At 40.9% G+C, this 26,497-nt stretch overlaps 1 protein-coding gene and 1 pseudogene across 4 annotated transcripts in view; both read right to left on the reverse strand.

The window, feature by feature from the left end:
• Tgfbr1 (transforming growth factor beta receptor 1) overlaps positions 1 to 23,298 on the reverse strand; it is a 61,628-nt gene extending 38,330 nt beyond the window's left edge. The window contains exon 1 of one of the 4 annotated variants that reach the window (XM_085839307.1): positions 23,280 to 23,298. Coding sequence is in view for 3 of the 4 variants with exons in the window: in XM_029475980.2 (XP_029331840.1) it covers positions 22,164 to 22,248 (85 nt within the window). In the remaining variant the exon portion in view is untranslated. Of the gene's footprint in view, positions 1 to 4,893; positions 5,480 to 22,163; positions 22,341 to 23,279 lie in introns of those variants that run through there. The other 3 variants (XM_029475980.2, XM_029475981.2, XM_085839306.1) reach the window with 3 other exon arrangements.
• A 798-nt stretch (positions 23,299 to 24,096) lies between these two features.
• Positions 24,097 to 26,195, reverse strand: LOC110309296 (low molecular weight phosphotyrosine protein phosphatase pseudogene; annotated as a pseudogene).
• Between the last annotated feature and the right edge of the window lie 302 nt (positions 26,196 to 26,497).

A 26,497-nucleotide genomic window follows, 5' to 3' on the forward strand; every position in this document is an offset into this window, starting at 1 on the left:
AAAATGTAATTAAAATATTTTTAATTAAACTAGGTCTTGTTTCCATTTGTAAACATTTTAAGTTAGTATACAAAGTAATGGATATTATGATTGCATTGTTACACATATGTATCATTACACTATATTGTAATTCACCCATGTCCTCTCCTCATCACCTTTCCCTTTACAAATAGTCTCTTTTTATGTCTTATGTATTCCAGTACATTCTCAAGTAAGATCCTTCACATCCTGACAGTCCCTGTTCTAGATCTATCACACACACAGTTAAATCCAGGTCTCACGTGAGAGAAAACAGCATCTGTCATTCTGTGTCTGGTTTACTTCATTTAACATGATTTATAGTTCTATCCATTTTCCTAAATTGATACTGAGGAACAAAATTCCACTGTATACATGGACTATGTTTATGTGCATTTATCTGCTGATGGACATCTAAGTGGGTTACATTCTCTGGCTGTTATGAACAGTGAAACTATAAACATGAATGTTCAAGTATGTAAGTGCATTTTTTAAAGTGGCAGTTTTTCTTTATCCCCGACTAGCTCCCAAATGAATGAGACATTGTAAGATTTATTTAATTAGCTTTACAACACAATAACCTGGCAGTCATTGACCTGTTCTAATCATCTAAGCTAATCTGGTTACTTCCCAGCCAAAATCCCTGAGATATTTGCATTTTAGTATTGGTCTGGTTCTGGGCTCTAGGTGTTTTTCCCTGGTGTCTCTCCAAACTTCTACGTAGTACTATAAGTCCCTTCTTCCCCACTCTTCTTACCCCTACCCTCACTCCTTCCCCTGGCTGGAAGAAGCCCAGCCCTATTGTCTCTTCTGTGCAGGCACTGGCTGATTCTATTGACAAGTCAGAGAATAAATGGAGAGCAATGTTTACATTACAAACTTGAAATAGGAGATACTTAGAATAAGCATTATAATGCCATGTCCAGATTGTGACAAGATATGGTGGCAGAGAAACCAGCATTTGAATAATACAAGAATAATTTTATACACTACACAGTAACATTATGCCTATACAAGTATTTCTGTTATCCTGGCTAGCTTTGTGTCATCTTTTATGCTGACACAGCTAGAGTCATCAGAGAAGAAAAAACCTCAACTGAAAAAAAAATGCCTCAATAAGACCAGCGATTGATGTGGGAAGGCTTAGCCCAGTGTGAGTGGGCCACCCTTGGGCTGGTGGTTCTAGCTTCTATAAGCAAGAAGGCTGAGCAAGCCATGTGGAGTAAGCCAGTAAGCAGCACTCCTCCATGGCCTCTGCATCAGCTCCTGACTCTAGCTTCCTGACTTATTTTTAGTTCCTGTCCTGCCTTACTGATGCCTGGATGATGAACAGCGATGTAAAAGCATAAAATCCCCTCCTCCCCAACTTGGTTGTGGTGTTTTATCACAGCAACATTCACCCTACCTAAGACAAAAACTGGTACCAAGAGTGGGGTCTAAAGAAACAGAAGTATAAGGATGAGTATTTTAAGTATCTGAAATAGGCTCAAAAAGTAGTTCCAATATTCATTTCCTATATTATATAGCTAAAAATGTTGAGTGCTGTCTTAAGTATTTATTGACCTCTTATATATTTTCTTTTGACAACTAGCTGCTCATGCAGTAGCCTGCCTATTAACAAGGTGATTTTTTTTTTCTTTTTTTGGTGCTTGAAGCTCTTTGTGTATTTTAAGTATCAGACTCTTGATACTGTTTGATACATAGTTGCCCCCCACCTCCCACCCCCATTTTGTAGGCTCTCTTTGCTGATCTGCTGATTGTAGCCTTTGTTGTACAGAAGCTTTTAATTTCATGTATTCCCGCTGACTAATTCTTGTATTACTTCCTGTGCTAGTGGAATCTATCACAGAAAGTTCCGGACTATGTGTATGTGATTGTGAATGGCACGTGAAGTCCCAAACTGCAACTGAACACAGGCATTCATCACTCTTAACTTCCTGACTGTAGTACAACTTGGCCAACTGCCTCAAGCTCCTGAGGTGCCATGACTTCCCTGACATGATAAACTACACCCTCAAGCTGGGGGCCAAATTAAACCCTTTCTCCCTTGTTTCTATCAGGATATTTTACTACAGCAAGAGAAATGTACATAATACAATTTGTACCTTGAAGTGTTTTACTGGTTTTCCTCTTAAGAGTTTCAGGAGACTGTAATTCAGTTCTGTCATTTATGAAGAAATCAAGTTAAGAGACCCATAATGATTAACAGCAATTATTCTCCTTAGGCTACACAGATGGATCCGAATCCCCTCTGGATAATCATCATGAACACAAATGACTTGAGCTTTCTAGTGCTCATGTAAAAGCCTGGTATGGTGGCACATGCCTGCAATCCTAACACTTGAAGAGGAGGAGGAGGAACATGACAATCTCTGGGACTTGCAGGCCGGTCAGTGTTACTAAACTGGTGCACTTCAAGTTCAATGAGAAACCCTATCTCAAAAAAAGGTGAAAAACAATTGAAGAAGATACCCAATATTGACCTCTGGCGAACACACACACACACACATCTCAACTGTGGCTCAACTGGACAGCTTCACGTTTAGATCCTTAGCCTGATTTTTTTTCTTATTGATTGCAAAGATAAAAAGCCAAACTCAATGTTTAGTACCTTCCTAATATACTGTCCAATCTTATTTCTATCCCATAATCTCTGGAATTATGCAAAGGTTTAATTCTGAGAAGTATATTTCCTTGAACTTTCAACATTCTGAAATCTAGATATACTTCACAATCAAAGTTATAAAAATAACAATGGAGGAGGAGGGAACAAGACACACGCCATCATAGTCCAACCTCTGGGACAGGTAAGATGGATATTCCAACTAAATGGGTACCACAAAATGGCACTGATTATGTCTTAAATGACACCTCAGTCTGTACTCAGACTGAAACAGAATTGCTAAGATATAAACAAAAGCCTATCAGAATTCCTCAGAAACTTGTTGAAGCAGATCTCTGTTTGTCAGGAAGAACCATTATTTCCTTTATCTGCCTCACAGCCAACAATCTCCTTATTAGCACACACCTAATACAAACCAAAGACCCCAGGATAGCTCCTGGCTCTTCCGGCCTAAAAACCTCGCTACTACTCTTAGTTTCAGGCTGTTCAAGCAACCCCCAAAAGAAATAGCCATAGAAGGTTCTAATTCCCCAAATAAACTTTTCTTTCTACCCATAGAGCAGTAGTCTAGTTCACTGTTTTCACTTCACTCTTGCTTATAGGGATGATCACAGATGGTATTGTTCATTAAATCATCACATTAATTATTTGCACTGGTTGCTTTCCTGCAACTAAGTGTTATAATTTTGATGGTTATTAAAATGTCTGTACATAGATTTCACTTCAATTCCACACCAAAAAAAAAAAAAAAAAACCTTAAAAAAACAAACAAAAACCCCCTCCACTCAGACTGATATCAGGAATATAATTACTTCCAGTGAGGTTTTCAAATATTCCCGAGTAAGTCAGAGTGATGTGAAAGATTATCAGATACCAAACTCCTAGCATGTCAAATAAAGTGACTCAAATAAAACGAGAGCAGTTCCCTTGGGTATCTTTCTTTACTGTACAGTATGAGGGTGATAAATCCTCTCCGTACCTGACAAATGCTTTGAGGCACTTCTTTCCACCTATTCTTCTACTCCAATTCTTCTGCAAAATCTACTTTGCCCACACCATTCCCAATATGCTTTCCCCTCTCTTCTCTCCCCCCTTTCTTCTACTTCTGAATACAGCAAGCATCTCAGGAAAATTCTCTTCCTCCTTTCAATATACTGCTATTAGTACAGATGAAACTACAGGGCTGGCTCTTTAGCCCTCACCTCTCTTACTCTCTAGCCTTCTTTCTCTCTTTCCCTTCCCCCTCTCTCTACGTGGCCATGGCCGGCCTCTCCCTCTCTCTTTCTACCTTCTCTCCTTTCTCCCTGCCTTTCTACAATAAAGCTCTAAAACCATTTAAGAAAGAAAGAAAAGAAAAGAAAAGAAAAGAAAAGAAAAGAAAAGAAAAGAAAAGAAAAGAAAAGAGAAAAGAAACGAAACCAGGTTATTGCCTTGAGTTTGTTGTTCATTCGAGACAGGGTCATGTAGCTCTGGATGGCCCTGAAGTGACAGAAATTTGTCTGTTTCTGGCTTCCAAGTACTGAAAGTTGGTATCACACCCAACTTTTTTTAGGTTTATTTATTTATGTATACGAGCATGCTGTGAACAGGCTATCCAGTTACAAGAGGAGATATTAGAAGGGAGTAATGCAAAGGTCTTCCTTTAAGTTCAAAATGAGATAAATTATACTAGTACCAGATAAAGATCTACTCAGCAGGTTTGGGAAATTTGACAACAGCTCTCAAAGAATGAACTGCATTAGTAAGTGACAGCATATTAGTCACTTGAATATAAACTCTCACGGTATCAAAAAATTTAAAGCAGGAACAGAAAGATACTCTGGCCATGGAGATATGGAGATTAATCCCTCACTCAACAGACAACTTTCTACCAGTGCCCCCCCATACACACACACACACAATATACACACACACACACACACAATAAATAAATAAATTTAAAGGAAGAAATAAGTAACATCAGCTTCCAAAGAAAGGACTGGGTGACTAAAAGATGAAGAGAAGAAAACTTTACCACATATACATTTGAAAGATGTATGAACTTCCAAAAGGATGAGTGTATTATACCTACCCAATGATACTGAAAACAATTAAAATGCTTCTCTATGTTCCATCCTTTTCTCTATACTTCCTTCACAGTTCTACATCAGCATATTCTCCTTAGGAAGTAGTTACCTCATTCCAATCTTAAACTTTTGTTCACTCTGCAAAGTAAAATGTGCGCGCGCACACACACAGCCTTAAACAGTTACCTTTTAATCCATTCATGTCACTCTATAGAATTTTGTCTATGGAGATGAGAACAAAAATGTACACACATATTTGTCCATCCGTATTTATGACTGAGAAACCTGCATGAATGACAATGAGACAATGACAATGGCAATGAGAACCTTAAGTATGAGACAGTCAGATACAGAAGACTGATTTTACCAGCATGTTTAAGGACAGGAAACGATCATGTTAAAATAGTCATGTTATTAACTGCAGGAAGAGAACAGGAAGTAAAGCTCCACATGGCATAATTACAGTTCTGCCAAGTTCTTAGTAGTTTTGTTCTACACTTCTGAGTCTGGGTGTGCAGAAAGCAGGCTGGTGTACCCAGCATTACATTAGATCCTAAAAAGAAACCGGAAACTTCTGTTGCTGATGGTGAGTGGTGAAACAATATCTACATTTCTTATTTTCTCCTAAACACTTTTACTTGGCAGATTTCAATTTGACTAGTTGGCATTATAAGAACAAAATTGTTGAGCATACAGAAATCAGAAACAAAAGACTTACACTAAATCCTAACTCTACCAGACAGACACAAAGTAAATCTAAAAAAGTCACTAATTTATTTTGAGCCTTATTTTTCGACTTATGCTCTGTAACAGTACTAATTATAGAAGATCTGAGTTAAATGTAGAGTTGGACATTAAATATCAGCAGTACTCAAAGCACTTTATAATCCAAATTTGTTACACAATCATTCAAAAATATTCTTTAGAGCATCTACTTCATGCTGTTATCCATTTTAAAAGCTACACAAATAATCTTCTGACAGCTCTAAGAGACAATACTAATACAGAGCACAATATAAACTGGAGGAACAAAAGCAATGGGTATTCACAAGCATTATTATCTTGCCATCTGTGGAATCTTTTAGTAACATCTGAACCACGCTGGCAAAAGAACTTTACTGTGGAAGCAAAGAGGGTATCTACAGGAAATATAGCTTCACTTACAACCCAAATTCACAAAGGTTCTGGGAGTACCTTTATACAAAACACTACCGACTAATAGTTCATACTAGAACTTGATAGCCATGAAATGTTTACACTGATTCTAGTCCTTTATTTTACAAATGACAATATAGGAAAGTCCTACGTGCTACATCAATAAATTCATACTTACTTTAGAAAAAAAAAAAAAAAAGAACAAAAAGAATGAGAAAACCTACAGTGTTCTGACTAAACACTGATGCATAAGATGAAAGGCTCCATATTGTCTCTCTGGAAAGAAGAGCTGTAGGGAACACTGTGCCTTGGCTGTATGAGAATGTAATAGACCATCCTAGACTAAGGGCCTGAGGTATAAGATTTAAGTGAGGTAGAAGATGTAAGTAGTAATCACCTCCCAGAGCTGTCTTTGACTTAGGGTACAGGAAATAACACCTGGACCAGCAAACAGCTAAGGACCTATGGGACCCATTGCTGAAAAAAATGAGCTAATATTGTCATTGTGGTTAGTAGCTTTTCCTCTAGAAAACAAGAACACGTGTAACCCACACAGGGAAAAAACAACATTCAGAGGATGTAGAGGGTGAGACTCTTGCCTTCTACTTTATCACATGAAGAACAAAACACACTACTGGTGAATGCCATGCAAAGTTCTAAAAGAGTAAAGGAAAAGTTCTCTGAAAAAGATGCCCACACTAAATATGAAGAAAGCTAAAGAAAGGAAAACCACTTGGGAGAGATGACACAACAAATGGATAGTTTAGACAATATACACAAACAAAATAACAGATAAAACCACATGCATTTAAAAAAAGCTATTAGCAAATTGTATAATAAAACTTTGAAGGGTTAAGGATAAACCTCAGTGGGTAAAGCCTAACATAAAAGAAGCTTAGGGTTCATTTCCTAGCATTACATACAGGAGCTTACCATACATCTCAATGAGAAAGGTAAAACAAGAAACTTCTAAAAACAAGGGGCAGTGGTGGGGGCAATCTGGATACAGAAAGATAAATCACACTGGTTTAGAATGCAACAACTTTCCTATACCTCGTCTAGGCAGCACAGTAGGGTTGGCCCTGGTAGAGGGGGCACAGGAAAGCCAGCCCCTGAGGGTGAGAGCTCAGGAGAGTTGGCACTGTCACTTATCTTTCTGTCCTGAGGTTGCATGGGGCAGAGATGATGCCCTTCCCTCCTCTCACCACCTGTAGCAATCGGGAGATCTGACCCTGAGGTCATGAAAGCAGGTGAGCTGGCCTTGCCTCTCACTGGCCACAACACTTAGGAAAGTGGGCCCTGCACCTTGCCTGGGCATCACAGTAGAGCTGGCCCTGGTGGAGAGGGCACAGGTGAGTTGTCCCAGAGGGTGAGAGTCCAGTTCACAGGCTGTAGCCCTTGGGAGAATGGGCCCCACAGCTTGACTGGGTAGCACAGTGGAGCTGGCTCTGGAAGCTTGAGTGGGAGTGAGTTGGCCCCAAGGACATGAGAGCAAGAGAACTGACCCTGCTTCTTGCTGATGGCAGCATTGGGTGGCCTACCTGGAGCAGTGCTGGAGAACTTGCTCTGGTAGAGTGATAAAGAAAAGTCATTGGGCCAACCTTCTTAGCTATTGTCCAGGCCCAGATCAGGGCTCTGAAATGGGCCACCCTAAAATCTTTATCATCTGCACATGGTTGGGATAAGTGAAAGGGCCAGTCCTATTGATCCAAAGCTGCAGGATCTCCATGACACAGAACAGTAAGATAACCAGGAGGAGTCCCAATGAGAATCCAATATTGATGGTATTACAGAAACTATCAACCCAGACCAATGACTCATTACAATGGACATTTGCAAGTGGAGATGTATGGACAGAGGGCTATACTGTAGGACACACTGTGACATACTACAGTTCCACAGTGAGATGTTTTCTATGCCTTGTTTTTTGGTGGTGTTGATGGTGGTGGTGAGGGTGTGTGTGTGTGTGTGTTTTATGTGGGGTGGTTAATTGCAAGAGTGAAGGGCAGATATGTGGGAAAAGGGAGATGAGCGGGATTGGAGTTCATGTACTTGCAAAGAATCAATAAAAAGTTTAAAGTAAATAAATAAAATGCACCAACCTTAGAACTAAAGTTAAAATATATTGGGGGTTAGAAAGATGACTCAGTGGTTAAGAGCACTTACTACTCTTCCAGAGGACCCAGGGTTCAATTCCCAGCACTCACATGGTGGCTCAGAACTATCTGTAACTCCAAGATCTGACATCCTCACATACAGGCATACATACAGGCAAAACACCAATGCACATAAAATAAAAATAAATTAATTTTTGTATCTACCTATCTATCCCATTCTCCTTTCTATCTTTTTTCTATTCACTTAATCTCTTTTTAAAAGTTTACCAAATATCTATTTTAATGTTTAACAAAAACAATTTAGTTTATTGATCAAATCTTCTTCCTGTACTTCTGTTTTCTTTGCATTACCAAAATGTTCTATCTCCAGCTTGATCTTCAAACTTCTTGCCTTCTAATTTTCCTTTAGACATTACTTTATCAGAACTACCAGTTCTGGTATGGAGGGTACACAATCATTTCTAGATTTATGTAACTAAATTTCCCTTAACCAAAGGATTATTGAGAAAATATAAAATTTCCAAGTAAACACATTTATTTGGCTTTTATTGATTTAGTTTTGGTTATCGTTAATTTCTAATCAGAGTGTTCTTTATAGACCTCTGCATGGTAAACTTCCTGGAAAATCCAGTAGTATTCTGAAAGAATGCTATTTATGATTGCAAAATTGGAATTCATTAACTCTTTATTCTCTAATTTGAATCCTGCTTTTCTTAATCTACAGTTGTTTTATGTGTCTTATATTCTAACAGTTTTAGCCATATATACATATCTTACTAGCTATATAATGATTAATAATGCAGCACAGGGAATGGTATCTCGACATAAAACACCTCTCACCTAAGGCTGTGCAGCTTGACCGTTACTTTGTCTGGCGTTAATCGTATTTTAGCTACCTCTTCTTGTTATCAGATTTGCCTTTTATTTATTATATTATTTTGGTGGTACTATAAGGATTTCTTGGGGTGGGGGAAGCAGGTAGATTTGCAGTCCTCTTGGTGCATTAATAAAATCTAAGAAATTTTTCAAAAACCCTTCAGATTTCTTAAGTATTCACAGCTTAAATTTAACCTGTAATTATATTTTTTAAAGGGACATATGTACAATTTATAGTGTTAATTCTCCAAGACTTTTAATATAAAAAAGTAGCACTTCCAATAGTCAACTCTGCATAGTCCCTGCTCTACTGAAACAAATTCATTCTACCCTTGGTTGATTCTCTCTGTATTTTAGCTTCACTTAGTTCCCATTTATTTGCAAAGTGAAATGTTATTATTGAACCTAGCAAAACCAGATGGTAGCTAGGAATGATTAGAAAGCTTGAAAATTCAGTAAATGACAACACATAGTAGTTACACAAACCTGTATGTTGTTGCCTTCTCTCAGCTGAAATGTTCACCTCCCTCAGCAAACAAAGTATAAAAGCAAGCAGCTACAGCTCCTCCTACAAGAACATAACAAACTAAGCCATGTATCTTAGGGTTTTACTGCTGTGAACAGACACCATGAGCAAGGCAAAGGTCTTAAAAGAGTCTTAAAAGGACTCTTAATTGGGGCTGGCTTACAGGGTAAGGAAGCAACCACCTCATGGTAACTCAACTCCTTTGGGGAACACACTTGCCCCTTACATATAGTTTAGGCTTACTCCTAGATGAGAGTAAGTTTTCAGACCCAGAAACCTAGATGTCAAGAAACTTGGCAATAAGAATATGACAGGCTTCCTACTGCTGCTAACAAGTGGTTATTGAAGAAAGTCTTCAATACTGGGAGAAACATAATGACCTGCTAGGGTCAGGGAAATGAAGGTCTTGGTATCACTTGGAGAAGTAAAGATACAGCACAGAAGTTTCTTCTTACAGAATTGTGACAGTTATATACAAGTCAACAATTACTAAGCTCTAGCTATGCTTTAGGATATATAGATCATAGGTGATTACATCCATCTGTTCCGTGAGACTTGTTTTCCCAGTTCCAGGGACTCCAAGCTAAATTAGAGGGAAGTATCCAGCTGCTTAGAGTAGACTTTATCCTCAGGGCACACTAATTGCAATGTACCCCCAATTCTGCTATTTCTGCTTGTCTACTCCCTCCCCACCAACCTCATTCCTTCTTTCCATTTTCCATCATAAAATAAAGGCATTTATGGATTTGATTCTATCCCAGAACTCAAGAAGTTTAACCAGATGGATCTCTGTGAGTTCAAGGTCAGCCTGGTCTATATAAGAAGTTCCAGACTGACTGGTGCTAGATAGTAAGACCCTGTCTTAAAAAAAAAGTGAAGTGAATAGATCAGATCTAACTAAGCCATTTAATTAGCCTTTTTTGCTTAATAAAAAGATACCATGGAAGATACAATGGTGACCACTGAGTGTGAGAGCACAATAAACGGTAAGAAGACCACAAAATAGAGCAAAGAAAGGAAAATAATAGAAGTAGGGAAAAGTATTTCTTCATATGAAAGCAATCCATAAGCCAGGCCTGGTGGCTTATAGGTTCCAGCTACTTGAAAGGTTGAAATGGTAGGATCACCAGTTCAAAGCCAGGCTGAGCAACTGAATAAGACCCTGTTTTTACCAAAGTTAAAAAACAATAATAACAACAAAACAGTTTTTAAAAAGGGGTAAGAGTAGATGTATCTTAGATAAGGATAGATGAAACTCAGTGGTAGAGCACCTGCCTATCATGAGTGAGGCCCTAAATTTAATTCACAGTACAGAAGAAAGAAATCCCTCACACCATGCTTTGTCTCTAGTCATTTGTTAGTACCAGGACCTGTTTTGTGAACCTCTGTGAAGCTTGTAATCAGAGTATCTTTACTCACTGAGGAACACAAGCAAATTGGCCCCTGGTTTGTAATTTTTTTCCAAATATAAAATTACATAAAATAACCAAAACTATTTTAGCTTGTTTATTTTGGTAAAAATAATTACATATAATTACTGTTGAAGGAAATCTACAATAGACAATCTTGATGTTTTATTTAAATCTGTTGCATACTGAATAACAAAATTAAAATGTCAGTTTCTCAATTGGAGAATATTCAAATCAACAGCCATGTGCTAAACAAAAAGACTCAATTAGAGCACATTACAGTTCAATTTGGAAATGAATAAATCAAGCAAAAAATACATATATACACACACATAAATGAAAAGCCACAGTTGGTATTCTTTTGTCTCTATATTCTGAGTAGGCCTGGCTATATCCTCCATGCTCAATGCTCTCAAATATGTATATTAGTCCTAGCTTCTAGTAGGAAGGCTTTTCATTTTTGCTTTTGTCACAGGATCGATTTGAATTTCAATACATATTTAAGGATCTTATATTGTAGAAATGTAACAGGATGCCTGTACAAGGTGTCCTAGAACTATAAATACACCATTATGTAACCAGTGAGGTCCACACCTAAGAAATCTAGATAGAACAGTTATCCTGAAGCAAGTAATCAAACATAAGGTACGCTTTAGGTCTGTCCTGCTGGTGAGATCAAGCCAACTCTGACAAGGACTTAAAGTAGCCACAACTACAACCACCAATCAGTAAAGGATACATGATAAACAGATTCTTAAAGTAGCAACAACTACAACCACCAATCAATAAAGGATACATGATAAACAGATACTTAAAGTAGCAACAACTACAACCACCAATCAATAAAGGATACATGATAAGCAGATACATACATAAAACTTAAATGGGAACAATATCCTCCTAAGTTGCAAAGAGTAAAAATCCCATTCACTTCTCAGGGTACTTACACAAAGAAGGATTCTACTAAGAAGCAGGAAGAATTTAGGATACACTGAATAGAGAATACTCCTCAAGCTAATGTGCATATCTCAGGGTTACTATAAAACTGGTAAAACAGAAGAACACACCCTGGGTACATGTTATCTCTCCTAAAATAATCATTTTTAATACCCATTACCCAGAAGTCACTTTTCAAACAGGAAACCCAAAGCAAAGACACTTTCAGCATCTGGCCTAGCTGGACTTGTTAGAAGAAAAACATGTCTGGTTCTGTTCATCTTTGAGGACCACTCTTTGATGATGTCTGCCAGATGGATACTGGCCAATTTAAGAACATTAGGAAAACGTCTTTATAAGCCAGCCCAAATAGTTTCATGTTGTTCTCTAACCATTAGCCTCTAGCCTCTAGCAAAGCTTAATTCAAATGTCCCAGCTTTAACATCAGCTGTTCCACTGGTATTAGGCATTCAAATGTCCACACTTGGATCAGAGCCTTAAATAGGGAAGGATAGTGTCAGTGGGTTCTAAACTGAACCCTAGGAAAGTGTTGAAGATTGAACCTCAGAACAAGAAATCAGAAATGACAAGTCCAGCAATAACTTTATCCCTTGGAAATTCTTTGACTACTGTAAGCTTGGGGTGGAGTGGGATGGAGGGAGAGCCTTGTTCATGAATTCTTTTTTTTTTTTTTTGGCTTTTCGAGACAGGGTTTCTCTGTGTAGCCTTGGCTGTCCTGGAACTCACTTTGTAGACCAGGCTGGCCTCGAACTCAGAAATCCGCCTGCCTCTGCCTCCCGAGTGCTGGGATTAAAGGCGTGCGCCACCACGCCCGGCTCATGAATTCTTAATAGGCAGGAGAGCGTCATCTTTATCTGTCTTTGCTGCTAGAAAATTAAGCGCTAACTACATGCTCAAATGCAAAGCCTTCCTCAGCTACAGTACAGATAACTGTCCTCTGTGTCTTCCTTATCCTTTCCAGTCATTAAATCCCCTTTTGAAGAATAGCCAGAGTATAAGACAACCATTCTCATACAATAAGGAAGTTACAAGAAAATAGTACTAAAAAAAGATCTTTGTGAAAAAAATTTTTATGTGTGTGTGTGTGTGTGTGTGTGTCTATAAGTGTATAGGTGCCTTCAGAGGCCAGAAGAGTGAGTAAGATCCCCTGAAACTAGTTACAGATGGTAGTAAGCCACCTGATGTGGGTGCTAGGAACCAAACTCTTGGTCCTCTGAAAATGTACAAGCACTCTTAGCTGCTGAGCCCTATTTCCAGCCTCATGAAGATAATGCTCATCTTCAAACTATGAATCCTAGTGGGGTTTAGCTGATATGTTAGCTAAGGGGGTTAGCTGGTATATTAGCTAAAAACAATAAGCAAGAAAGTTTGGGTTATACCTAAATATACAGAATTTTCCAGGAGAAACAGCATAGACATAATCAACTCCAACCTTCCACATAATGCAAGAAAGTTCTTCTGTAGCTTTTCAGCCCTGCCTGCAGATTCTGCTTGCATTCTTTGCAGTGACAGGTATATTATGACAGCTAAGATCAAGAAAGTTCTTTTGTATTTTATGCTGAAATTTGCTTCAGTGTATCAAACATTTCTGTTTCTTCACTTACTAAAATATGTAATAATTTCCATTTATTGAATACCTAGTATGGCAGGCTCATGTGAGATTAGTTACATACACAGCTGTGTTCCTATCTTCACAATGGCCACGGGAGTCAGCACTTAACCTCTGAAAAATGTTCCCCATTGAAACACACCCATTAAAAGATAATTACAAATAAGTATACCAGGTTTTGTTTATCTACTCTTAGAAACAAAAATACTACTAATTTTCTGGGAAGCTGCCTTCAGAATTGGAAAGAAACCAAACTTCAGTTAGAGAAATTCAAATAGAAAAATGAAACAGTCCAGAGATACCCAGCACCAGTGTTTGACTTATGAAGCAGAAGAGTAGGAGGAAAACAAACAACAAAAACATATAACAGGACAGGGATCAGGGAACTCCAAGAAAGATTTCTCTAATCTCAGTGACCTGTGACCAGAAGTGGAAACCTAAGCTCCAAAAAGGGAGCTTCCTGTCTTCTATCTCAGCCAGGAACCAAAGCAAATTCTTACATCGACTGGACATTTTTATTTAGTACATTATAACCAAACGATCACATTCTGAACGCACATATCTTTTGTTAGTCAGGTGGGAAATATACAAAGTAAGGCCTCCCAACACAGGAATGAGGAACATTCAGGAGTACGACACCTCTTACGGAGGCTTTTCAGACTACCAGGAGCCAAGGAAAAGAGAGCAAGGGGAAAGGAAAATAGTGGTAAGGCATTGTCTTCATTCCCCACTGAACAACTAAGCAACAAAGGTAGCTCTTGGCTACCTTTGCCTAATTCAGCTTGCTCAAGTCAGAATCCATCTCTCTGCAATCTCTCTTTCCAGATTCCTTATAGAAGACATTTTCAGGGGCATAGGCTTCAGTCAGTCTTTTTTGATGGAGTCCTTCTTGATTTCTATACTCTACTTTTTACTGCTAAGACAGTCTGCCACTTAATTATTTACCATGCACTTTTTATGCACCAACCAACAAAAAGATACTGCTTTCAAGTTTACCTCCTAATAGAAAAGAGAAAGAAATGAAAACTATATATAGTATTTACATAAGTAAATAAAATATGTGGGAAGGAAGTATTACAGAAAGAAAAAGTAGAAGAATATAACAATTTGTAAAAGGGACATCAGAGTGACTTCTGAGAGGTGTGGGAGGAGGCCATTTAGGAACCAGAGAAAGAATAATTCTGATTAGACTGAAATGTCACAGAGCCCCTCTTCCACTCCATTTCCAGTATCATCAAACCAATTCCAAAGTCTCCCTAGACAGCTGTCCTGCTCCACTGCCTCTGTGGTAGTTAAACATTCTTTTCCCACAGTAAAACTGCCAGTCCAACTTTCACAATTTCTTTTATCCACCCATCCCAAATATGACAAACTTTTACTTCACTTAAAATTTGTAAAACTTTACCATGGTCCTTTCCAGAAGTGCCATCTTCCCCTATCCAGGACCACTTCTCTTTCAGTCCTCTATACCCTACTGCCGGGCAGGGTGGACTTAAAGCTCTATTGCCTTTGCAACTGCTGCTATGGCTGCTATATCTGAGTCTGTAATATCCCAGCACTGTAATTTCTAAACGAAAACCAGTCATCAAGGTTTCCTGTATTTCCCACCTTAATGTGATTACCAAATAATTGCTAAGAAAAATTATTCTTCAAGCTGCAAAGTGTAAAGACTTTTATTAGCACTGATAAACTTCTAAACACAACAGTTAGAGCATTCTCAGGGCGTGGCAGAGGACTCTACTGGTAAAATGCTTGCTGTGCAAGCATGACAAGGTGAGTTAAGACTCCCATCACCCACACAGAAAACTTTGCACAGCTGTACACATCTGTAATTCTAGCACTTGGTGGAGGGTTGGGAGATACAGAGACAGGTGGAGTCCTTCCTGAATTTTCTCTAGCCAGCCAGTCTAGCAGAAATAGCAAACTCTAGGTTCAATCAAAGAGAATGTTTAAAAAAGGTAAAAAGCAACAGAGGAAGATATCTGCAAGTGAATATACAAAGGCATACACCTGTATACACACACACACACACACACTTAAAACAATTGAAATCAAGTATTTTTTAATGTTCAAGGATGCATAAAGCACCGATTTTAATGATATCTGGCAAGATCTACTTTGTTTGTTTGTCTTTTCTCTAATCCGAAATTTCAGTTGTTTTCACTTCTGTACTTATTTTTAAAGCAGGAGTTTGCTATGGGCTATGCAAATTAATATAAATAAAGTGATCAACTATCATTGAGCTCATAAGTGATTCTCAAATTACCTAAAAATACAACTTTAAGGAAAGATCACACACTGAGTCAATTGCAATTGCAGAACCAAACTACAATTAAGACAAGCTGAAGCAGCAAGGCATGGTGGTACATGCCTGTAATCCTAGCACACAAGTAACTAAGGCAGAAAGAAGGCCTCAAGCCCCGGGAAAGCCTGGGACTACATGGTGGCCAACATAGGCTCAATAGCAAGACCAAGTCTCAAAACTATTTTAAAAAACGTGGTGGGGGGGGGGGGGCGGTGGAGTATGAAGAGATGATTCAGTAGTTAGGATAGATTGATACAAAGAAGAAAAACAGGGAAATGGGGACTGCTGTAGCTTACTGGCTTCGAGCCTAGCTGAGAAAATATGAGCCCCAGGTTCAGGGAAAGATTCTGCCTCAAAGGAATAGGAAGAGAGTGATAGAGACGGTCACCTGATGCACCCTTCTGGTCTCTGCACACACACAGGCACTTCTATACACAGGCACACAATTTACACTCACACTGATACAAATAAATATCTTTTAAAGTAGAAAAATAAAAAGTAAAATTTTGATTCATATTTTCATGGAAGGAAGGATTTGCTGCTGAAGTAACTCTAACAATATACTCACTGAATATAGAAAAGTAGCACAATATCAAATGCAAACTTCGTCAGTCATTAACAATATGACTTTCCTTGACTGTCAAATAGAGGCCAGAAGCTCCTCATTTGCACATCCTTATAAGGAAAGTAGGTATCAATCTAAGCAAACTCCTGTTAGCTCTGTCTACCCAGACACAAGGGATTAATGCTAACATTTGAGTCTCAGTAGTTGGACTATTGTTAATCTATAGCTGTTTTAACCAAAGTAGAGAGTTACTGTTATAAAAGTCTCTATTACTGGAAGGTCAAACACAAAACCTTAGTATCTTTGGTCAATGATAACGAGCACTGAAAAGGATCCATGTCATCAAAATCCAGTTATCTTTTGAGCACAGGCTGTCCAGACCTGGAACAAATGGAGTCATTCTGTAAGCTCAGGGTTGTAGCTCAGGATAGAAGGCTTGCCCGGCAAATTCAGGTCCTGGGTTTGATTGGTAGCACTACAGTCTTTTTTGGAATTAATCAGTGTGTAAACAAGAATCTGTTCCTTTTGTGTGCTACTATGGAACTAGCATTCAGGGTTGGCTACTAGGTTAAATGAGACAAGGTAAGTAAGTGCCTGGCACACTCTCATAATATATTCTTCTAGTGAATGTTAATGCAGCCTATCTGTATAGTCTGGAAGCTATTTGTATTTGAGCTAGAAATTAATTTTACATGTCTTGCTTTCAGGCTGCCAAATGGGGGAACAGCTTTATAAAAGACCATATCAGAGCAATAAAATTGGGCTCATATAATCAGCTTAATTGGTATTTAAAAATGGATCTAAGGAAAAACAAAAAGTTGATAAGTCAACCAATTACAAATTCACAATGAAGTAGTCACTAGAGCAACCTACAGTGTCTGAACTGAAGGCCAACAGTTAAAAAATGGACCTACTTCAGCAAAACATTATGAAAAAGTTCAGAGATGCATTCAGTGCTAAGAATGTGGTTCAGCTGGCCAAGCACTTGCTTAGCATGTTAAACAAACAAACAAAACCAACTCTGGGTTCAATTCTAAATACTGTCCAAAAGTTAAGCAAAATCAACCAATCAATCTGTGCAGTACAAACTTGTTATCTCAGCACTCAGGGAGAAGTAGAAGCAGTGTGGTCAAAAGTTCAAGGTCATTCTTAGCTAAATTCGACACTAGCTTGGTTGGCTACATAAGACCCTTTCTCAAAAAATGGGTAGGGGGCCTTCAATGTTGCCCTAAATACTGCACTTAGGTCAGGTCAAGCTTACTATACATTTGAGAATACTCCAAAACATTTCCTAGAGCCAGTTTTATGAGGAAAAGCAAAAACATCCCTGAGAAACATGCAAGCATCATCTGCCCTTAATTTCAGAAGCAGGAAATAAGAATGTGTCCCAATCACATGATATTAAACCACAGTCCATCTGTTCAGAAAACATTGTGTTATGTAAGCCACAACAAGAAAAGAGCGGCAAAGGCTCACAATTTGCTGCAGTTAGAAACATGTTCACTATACCTGCATAGTTATACCTAATCCAACTACACCTTATTTAACCAAGACAATCGAAAACTACTCTCAATCAGTAAGTACTATATACCAAGTCTTTCAATGAACAAATTTTTAAAAAGTGACTTCTCCCTGGAAGACTTATATCTAATCACCCTCCCTCCTTCCTGAAAACTCACTTTTCTTAAATTCTGCTCATCAAGACCAATTTCACTTAAGGAAATCACCACTAATTCAGTTCCTCCTTCATCTTCAAGGCCTTTACTTTTAAAGTAGATGATCTGAAATTAGGAAATTTAAGTTCCTTTCTCAGTTTGGTGCAGTGGAGCCCTGAGAAATTCAATTACTCTCAGGAGTCTCTATGGTAAACTGAAATGATGACACACCTATGATCTTCACCACTGAAGAGGCCAGCATCACATTTACGTTATCCTCCTTGACTTCACCCACTTACATACCATTCTGTCTCATTTCTAGGCACATATTAGAGAGATTTTAGAACTGGGGGAAAGATAATACAAGTTGATAATCCAAACACACGGTATAGACTAAAGTAAAGAATCACTGGGCTTGCCATGAGGTTATTGGGAACATAAAGACAAGAACTTTAGAAATCATGGAATCATCTTCTCTGCCTATCTAAGTTCTAGAGACCCTTCAAAATCTTTTAGTCAGAATGAGTCTCTCCAGTGACCTCAGCCTGTACTACCACTTCCCTATCAAACACTGATATGCCTCTCCACACAAGGTGAGTATTAAAAACACTTAACAGGTACTACAAAGGGCATTAAGCAATCAGAAAATGTATCTAAACAATCAAAACATTAAGCAGCCTAGTGGGCAGTGGTTATACACAAGTCCTACTCATTGCTAAAAGACCAGCAACTTCAAATTTAAATACACATATTTTCTCATCTAATTTCTAAAATCTCATGAATTATATAAAGCAAGTATCACAAAATAAATAACTGTTTTGTTTGCCACATCATGCAACTTTCTCAAATTATATATATACACATATAATTCTAAATCAACATAGCATCATCTGTACATAAATAGAACTGCTCACACAGAATTCATTTAATCAACACAGATCTATGTAGAACAGACTATAAGACACGGATGTAGGTTCTGAGGACATAAAGGCATAATTTACCCCTGAATACTCAATACATACTCAAATACAGTTAGTTAACAATGCAGGATAGTAACAATGGATAACACAAACTTTTTAATACTATATACTTCCAAGAGATGGAATTCAAAGAGAGCCAAATGAAAGCTATCTAGAATATCAGGTCTGAGAAGTTCTGTCCTCAAATTCCTACAAAAGAGATAAAATGAAGCATGCAGCAAAGACTTAAGAGTCAGGAACTAGTGGGAAAACAGTTATCACTAGAACTCAGGAGTTTGCAGTCCTGAGACATCTTTCCAATGGAACAATCCTAATTCCTAGCCTCACATGGGAAACCTTCAAACCTCACTGGAAAATCCAGGATAGTTTGGCACCTGTTCATACAAAATCCTCCATGACAGACAGAACACAACAAAACCATGTAGATTTAGGGGATAACTGGCAGTACTAAGCTGGTAGTTGCTCAGCAAGAGGGGAGAAAGAGGATGTTAGGCATTTTTCCCAAGAAAGCCCTGAAATTGTGGCAGCAAAAAGCATTCTAACAAGTGATGCAAATATAAACAAGTAATATTGTGTATTTGTCCAGGGATAAGGAATCAATTTCCCTACAAAAATCTATATTGGAGAAAGCTAGCAGAGAAATATAAATAATAGACAGTAAAGAGCAATTTCAAGTTTTAAGAGAAGCTAAATTCTAAAGAAAAGACTTGCACTTCTTCAGAATGTATAAAAGGCTACACTGAAACAACCTAATGCAATGAGACAAGGTGAACTTATCTAGGTCTAGCGTCTTCTTTTTCGGGGGTAGGGTTGAGATAAGACCTCTATATTATGATGTCCTAGAACTCACTATGAGATCAGAATCTGCTGAGTGCTAAGATTAAAGGCATGAGCCACCGTGCCCAGCAGGCCATAGCTTAAACTGATGCCTAATTCCACATAGAGGTGCTGGGTCATATAACAATCTGGCAACAGTAAAGGACTTGTGAATGTATAACACCCCAAAATTAATTCAAAATCAAATGAGTAATGAATCTGAGGTGTTTCTGGTAATGCATGCTTATGTTGCAAGATGCAACTTCACTACAGTCTTGGTTCTAAACACACATGCTGTCATGCTATGCAGTGCTAACACAGTCCAGACTATTATTTTATGAGTTTTAATGTTTTTATTGAATATACAAAGTTTTCTATTCTTCCAGAAACATACAGAAACTACAGAAAAGACTTTCTTTCCTCATGTACATCAAAGTGGTATATCCTTGACTGATTGTATTGTGTTAAAATGTCTGATTTTAAAAACTGCTGTTTAAGTTGCTGACTTAAATTTCATTTTAAAAATTATTACATGAATCTCATCTTGTGATTAAGATAGAATTGCAACAATTTCTGAAATGGTCCTAAACATCTATAATTATGTGGCGTCGCCGGCACTGGATGATTCAGTTCTTTAAGTAAAAGTAAACTCACCCATCTCATTACTATAGAAATGTGCTTTAATCTTTAATAAATGGTAAAACTGTATATACCAATGAATTGTTTTAAAATAATTTTATTTATGATCTATTATCAGTACATTTGATTTATATACCCGTCTTTTACATTTTGTATGTGACTCAAGGGCACATACAATCTTTTGAGAAAAGAGGGTGGCAAGTGGGGAAAGTTTATGAAGTACTAGTCTAGGTTTTGAGCAATAAAAACATCTAGGCTAATTTTGTATTACACCATTGCCTAAATAGGCTATAAAGTCCTCCAGGACATGAACCAGTCTTCTCAGCATCCACATCAATACTGCTAAATGCATGAACGTGTCCTGCTTTGTTTTAGGTAGAAAAGAATTACTTTACCCAAATAACTTAGATATGGTCACTTATAGTTGATGCATAATTATAACAATTCTCCCACTTTGTCCACCATTATTTCCTTCCTAAGCCAATGTCAAAAACCCATTGTATCTTCTACTGTAGACCTATGTAAAGAGAATGTTCAAGTAAACTAAGAAACTGATGGCTAAGTTATGTTATCAAATATCAACTGTTCTTTAAGTGAGTCATGCTACTTTGGTGTAGCAGGTGCACAGCTTTTGAACCCTGAAAGGCCTAAGTGCAAATCCGAATTTCTGCCCTTACTAAGAACTTAATCTTCTGCACCTCAGTTTTCATGTCAATATACAGGACAAATACTGGTACTCCGAGGGTTCTGATACTCTGTCTTTTACATCTGCATTATAATCAACTCCCAATAAACAGTAACTATTAAGTTTAATCATAGTTGGCACCCACAGTCTGGAGAGACTTTTGTTTTGGCTTGTTTTGCTTTTTAAAATGTTGTTATCCAATTTCCGCAACAAAAATGTATTTTCACTGTATGCAGGTTGGTTGCTAATGCCGAGCCTCAGTATTTTGTTTTCTCCTATTTTAATTGGTTCCTGACAAAGTTTTTTCAATCTTCCCTCCAGAGGTGGCAACCAGTATCACGACCGGCTTTAATATTTTGGGAAACCACACATTTCCCTTCAAACCCCAGCTACACAGAGGTCTGATTTTTAAACTACCGCTTAAGGAAATAATACACCCAAAGCAACGATCCCCTCGAGAGAAGGAAGCATTTGGTCAATTCTACAAAATCGTTCCCATTCAAACGTTCCCAAATCTGCAGAGTGAGCAAACGTTCAAGTTTCTACTAGCAAGAAGACAATCTGCAGCCTTCTGGTTACTGGACTTTGAACTCTTCCCAGACGCACGAAGGGAGAACATTCCGCGCATCTTCGCGCCTGCTTCTCACACAAAGCCCCTGGTTGAAGAAAAGTCGCCCTAGGCGGGCGTCGGCACTCACGGCGGTGCGGCCCACCCGGGGTCTCTGCCCACGGCGCCCCTTTCGACCCTCCGGGGAGCCCTCCACGCGCCCGGCCCCGAGCGCCTCCACGCCGGTGCCCGCCCGCGCCCCAAGAGCTTCAGGCCGGAGCGCACTTAGGCAGTGGAATCAGGGAGCCACGGTCCCGGCCGGCCTCGCACCCCTAAGGGCAGCCCCCGACCTCGGCAGGCTCGCCAGCCGCTGCTCACCGGGAGCCCAAGAGGGCCGACCTCTGCTCGGTGCTCCGCCACCCGCGCTCGACACCGCCCCCGCCCCGCCTCTCCTCCCCGCCCCGGCTCGCGTGGCGCCTGCCGGGTCAGGAGCGCCCGGCCGGCCGGGCGCCGCCACCTGCGCCCCCGGCCCCGCGCCATGTTTGAGAAAGAGCTGAAGCGAGCCAGAGGCCCGGCACGGCCCGCGCGCCCCGCAGCCACCCGCCCGCCACTCACCCTTCGCCCCCGGGAGCAGCGTCGCCGCCGCCACCAACACGATGAGGAGCTGCCGGCGACGTGGAGCAGCGGCCGCCGCCTCCATGGTCCCGCCGCCACTGTTTGTGGCCCGGCCCGGCCCCGGCCGCAGCTTCTCCTCAGGAAGCCTCGCCCCTCCTCGCCCCACCTCCCCGCCGCCGCCGCGGCCTCGCTCCGGCCCTTTGTAACTGCTCGAGGGGCGTACGCCCATTGGCTGCCCGGCTCCCGCCGACCCCGCCTCCCCCGCCGCCCGCTAGCGCCCTAGCGGGACCTAGCCGAGAGCCCCGCCCGCGGGGCCCCTGAGCTGCCAATGAGCGGCCGTGGGTTTCTGCCTCTAACCACGCCCCCGCACTGCTGGGCCTCTGGCCACGCCCCCTCACCGCTGGGCGCCTTTACTCCAGCCACAGCGGGCAGCTCGCGCTCCCGCGGCGGGTGGGGGCAGGGTCCCAGTCTGCGCGCCCTAGGGAGCCCGCGGTCCCGACTGAGCGCAGGGTGTGCCCGTGAGAGTTGCTCAGGGAAAGACTGTGACCGTTGCACGCTCTTTTCTTCTACTCCAACCCCACCCTGACTTCCCCTGCACAATCCTGCACCCGCAAAACCCAACTCTCGCCACTCGGACCCTCAATATTGTCCGCGGTTCAACTTCCCTCACCCTAGACCCGCAGCTTCCAGCCTCCCCGCAAAGACAGCCCGATTTCTTCCTGCACTCCACGTCCGCCCCAGACCTCGTCGTCCTCTCCCCAAATTCCAGTCTAAGTCGGAGCCCAGTTTCGGAATCCCAAGGTGGAGCTCAGACACACCCCCGAGTGGCCTCTGTCTCTCGGCACCGTAAAACGACCCAGACTAAGGGTCCCCTCCGTCCTCCTTCCCTCCCACCTTTGCTGACCCCGGGTGGAAGCGGAGAGGCCCACGGGTTTCGAAGGAGGGAGATTGCCCTACGAAGCATCCCGCCCCGGGGCGATGCGGGAGCAGTCATAGGTACTTTGCGCTGTCTCCGACACGCCTGTGTAATAATTTCGAGGTGTCACTAAAAACCCAAATAAACTCAGCTCCGCTTTCATTCTGAATTCCTAATTTACTGTGAGACGCTCCACCCACCTTCCCTCTGGGACGCCAAAATGAGCTCCAGATTTGTAATTCTTCCTGTCAGACTAGTCCTTTCTTCAGACACAAACACAGTCACGGAGGCGGCCGCATGGCACCGACAGCATTTTTCCGCAGAACCTTTTAAGGAGAAAATGTTATTTTCTGTGTGATTTGAACTCGGAATTAAATAAAGCTCGGTAGTAGGAATCAGCCGGCCTCTAGTAGCTGTTGGTAAATTGCTTTATAGCCACTTTCCAAGAGTCTGATCCTGCTTATGAAAGCAAACCGTGGGGGCTAAGAGCTGGGGTCTGAGACTGCTCCTCAGCTCCAGCTAGGACACGCTTCAGCAAGTCCTCAACCTGCCAGGACCTGAACAGGCCTGCTCTCTGGAACTCCAGAACCATCAGTTCCTGCCTCCCCTGGCTCCCCTGGCTCCAATGCCCTGAGGCTACAGGGACTAAATTTGACCAGCTTCTGATGAAATCTCTCTGGGAAATATAAAGAGCCTGAGACACCTAAAATCTCCAGTGCCTGCCCCGGCCTCACCTCCACCCCCAAAGCCTTGTACTTCCTAGGCAAGTACTCTACTCATAAGCTATACCCCCAGTTCTTGTGCTCCTATGTGCACCGTATGCAAGTAGTGCTTGTGGGGTCCAGAAGAGGGCGTTCAATCACTTGGAACTGGAGTGGTTAGGTGGTTGTGAGCCACCTAACAAGGATGCTAAGAACGGAACCACTTCCTCTGCAAGAGCAGCAGTCTCTTAACTATTAACCTATCTCTCCGGCCCCCAGCCCTTGGTTTTTTTTTTTTTTTTTTTTTTTTTTTGTATCTCAGTTGTATTTGATAACTTCCCAGTTGAATTCAGGTTCCTTTCTGACATACATTCATATAAATTTGAGGTGAAAATACACCAAAATTACTCATGCTTGCCTAAAACTTTGTAAATTGCTGATGAGAGAACACTTACAAACACATACCAGTATTTAAGCACACTTACTTTGGCTCAAACAAGAACAAAGCTCAGGAAAGCAGACAAAAACCAAGTAAGACTGAAGATGGTAACTTTATCCGTCTGCTGCTCCCATCCGTTGTTATTTTTGTTCCCCTTTTAGACAGGGTGTCACTGTCCAGCCCAGGACGGCCTGCTGGAGTCCCAGGCCCATCAGCACATCCAGCGTCTCCTTTCTCAAATCCCTCAACACCCTCAGTGTGTCTGAGCTTAAACTCTGCCAGTGCTAACTGGAAGGCTGCCGTGAATGGAGATATTGTCACAATGAGAGTCTAGAGTAGAGAGGTACACGGCAAGCAAATGGCACACTGGGTGCTGGTCATGCACACGCTCTACTTAGACCCGGCTACCCAAGCTTGCCGAGCTCAGAGGCTGACCTGGACCTTCTGGGTCACTCTTACTTTACTGGGTTTTTTGTTGTTGTTGTTGTTGTTCCCTATTTGCTTGTTCCACTGTTTTGTAATTGCGGCAAGGTCAAAGGTTTAGTTAGTCTAAGAATGCTTAGCCACATCTCGAACTGTCTGACTCAAATGCTTTTATCCTTTTGAACATATGCCTAATTTCCACCTACAATTATTTTAAAGATATACAGTAAGTCAGCTGAAAAGAGAGGTGGGGTATGGGGCTAAGAACTGCCACCACCCTTGGGCACAGTACTGATGAATGAGCTGCTCAATGGTGGTGGTTAGGACCAGCTAGTAAGTCTTCTCCAGGAAGGCCTTGCAGCACCTAAGGCATTGCTGGTACACCACCTCGAAGTCAGAGTCATTGCCATAATAGGGATCTTCAATGATGAGCTGTTTCTGTGGATCATAGCTCCCAAGTAGCTCAATTTTAGCTTTGCAGTTTTTAACTTGATTACTTTTTCTATTGAGATCTCTCAGATTGCTTTCATCCATACATAGTATATAATCGAATGTGGCAAAGTCTTCTTTTGTAATCTGTCTTGCCTTATGGGCTGTGCTAATGCCATGATTTCTTAGGCAGCTGACAGCTCTTGGGTCTGGGGGCCGGCCCACGTTCCAGTCGGAAACGGCGCTGCTGTCAATGGCCCAATTATCGGAAACCTTTTCATCAGTTACCAGTTTTCTGAATACTGCTTCTGCAATGGGTGACCGGCAAATGTTACCGAGACACACGAACAGCACTGACTTGGACCCAACCTCTGCCCAGCCCTTGGTTTTTAAAGATGGGATCTCACTATGCAAACCAGGCTAGACTGAAACTTGGAATCCTCCTGCCTTAGTCCCCCACCTCCCCTCCCCCAGGCCTGGGGTTGCAGCCACATGCCAAGACGCCCCCCCACTTTTCTTTTTCTGATCTAGTCTGTGCCTTGCATAAGATCTCAAGAGATTTTTATGCTATGCATGAATAATTAATCTCATAGGAATTTTTTCTCTGGTTATCTTTAATGGGTTGCAAATATTAAAAGCACCCATCCCACTTATAAATGGGACTGAATCACAAGTCCAGGGTGCCTTAGTGACATAGTGTGTCTGGAACAGTGTCTGGGACATAGTAAATATTTAGTTAATACCATTTACTTTGCCCCCTCCCCTTTGCATGATGTTAACCCGAGTCTAACCCAATGCTTTGCCTTATGAAGCCTGTACTGATCAACACGAGGATTTTTTCTGTGACACACTTCCTAGTCCAGGACATTTTCCATGGAACGAAGTGCGTTCACTTGGAAACTGAGGAACAAGAAGGAGAAACAGACTATTTTTAAATTATATCTTTCTGATATTAGGGGGAAATTTCCATGAGCTACAGATCTGAAAACAAGCTGTGTTGGAATGAAACAAAAACTGTCTATTTAAATTTGGGACTCTCTACAGTTTTTTTGGGTACAGCTGCTTGGGTCTGGGGCCTGGAATGCCTGCTTAAGCTCCTCTGGAGGCAGTCCAAGAATATTCATCGCTAATAAACTACTCAGGAGGTTCTACTGCACAGGGCACCTGACCACTTCAGAAGACATCCACTTGCTTAAATACAGTAAAATGAATGAACCCACCTGTGTTGAAAGGTTGAGCCAAAGGTCGAAGCCTCCAGCCTTGGAGACTTCTGGACCCTAGTGATCCTAGCATTCTTTAGATATGGGTCTGGGCTGCCTGATTTCTACTCACTCCCTAGCCTCAACACTCATTCCACCTCCTGCTACCCCTCCCCACAGACACACACACACACATACACACACACACCCCTCCTGTCCACCCTCCT

Source organism: Mus caroli, unplaced genomic scaffold (genome assembly GCF_978045245.1).
Source record: "Mus caroli unplaced genomic scaffold, Mus_caroli_1 scaffold_6, whole genome shotgun sequence".
Classification (NCBI taxonomy): domain Eukaryota; kingdom Metazoa; phylum Chordata; class Mammalia; order Rodentia; family Muridae; genus Mus; species Mus caroli.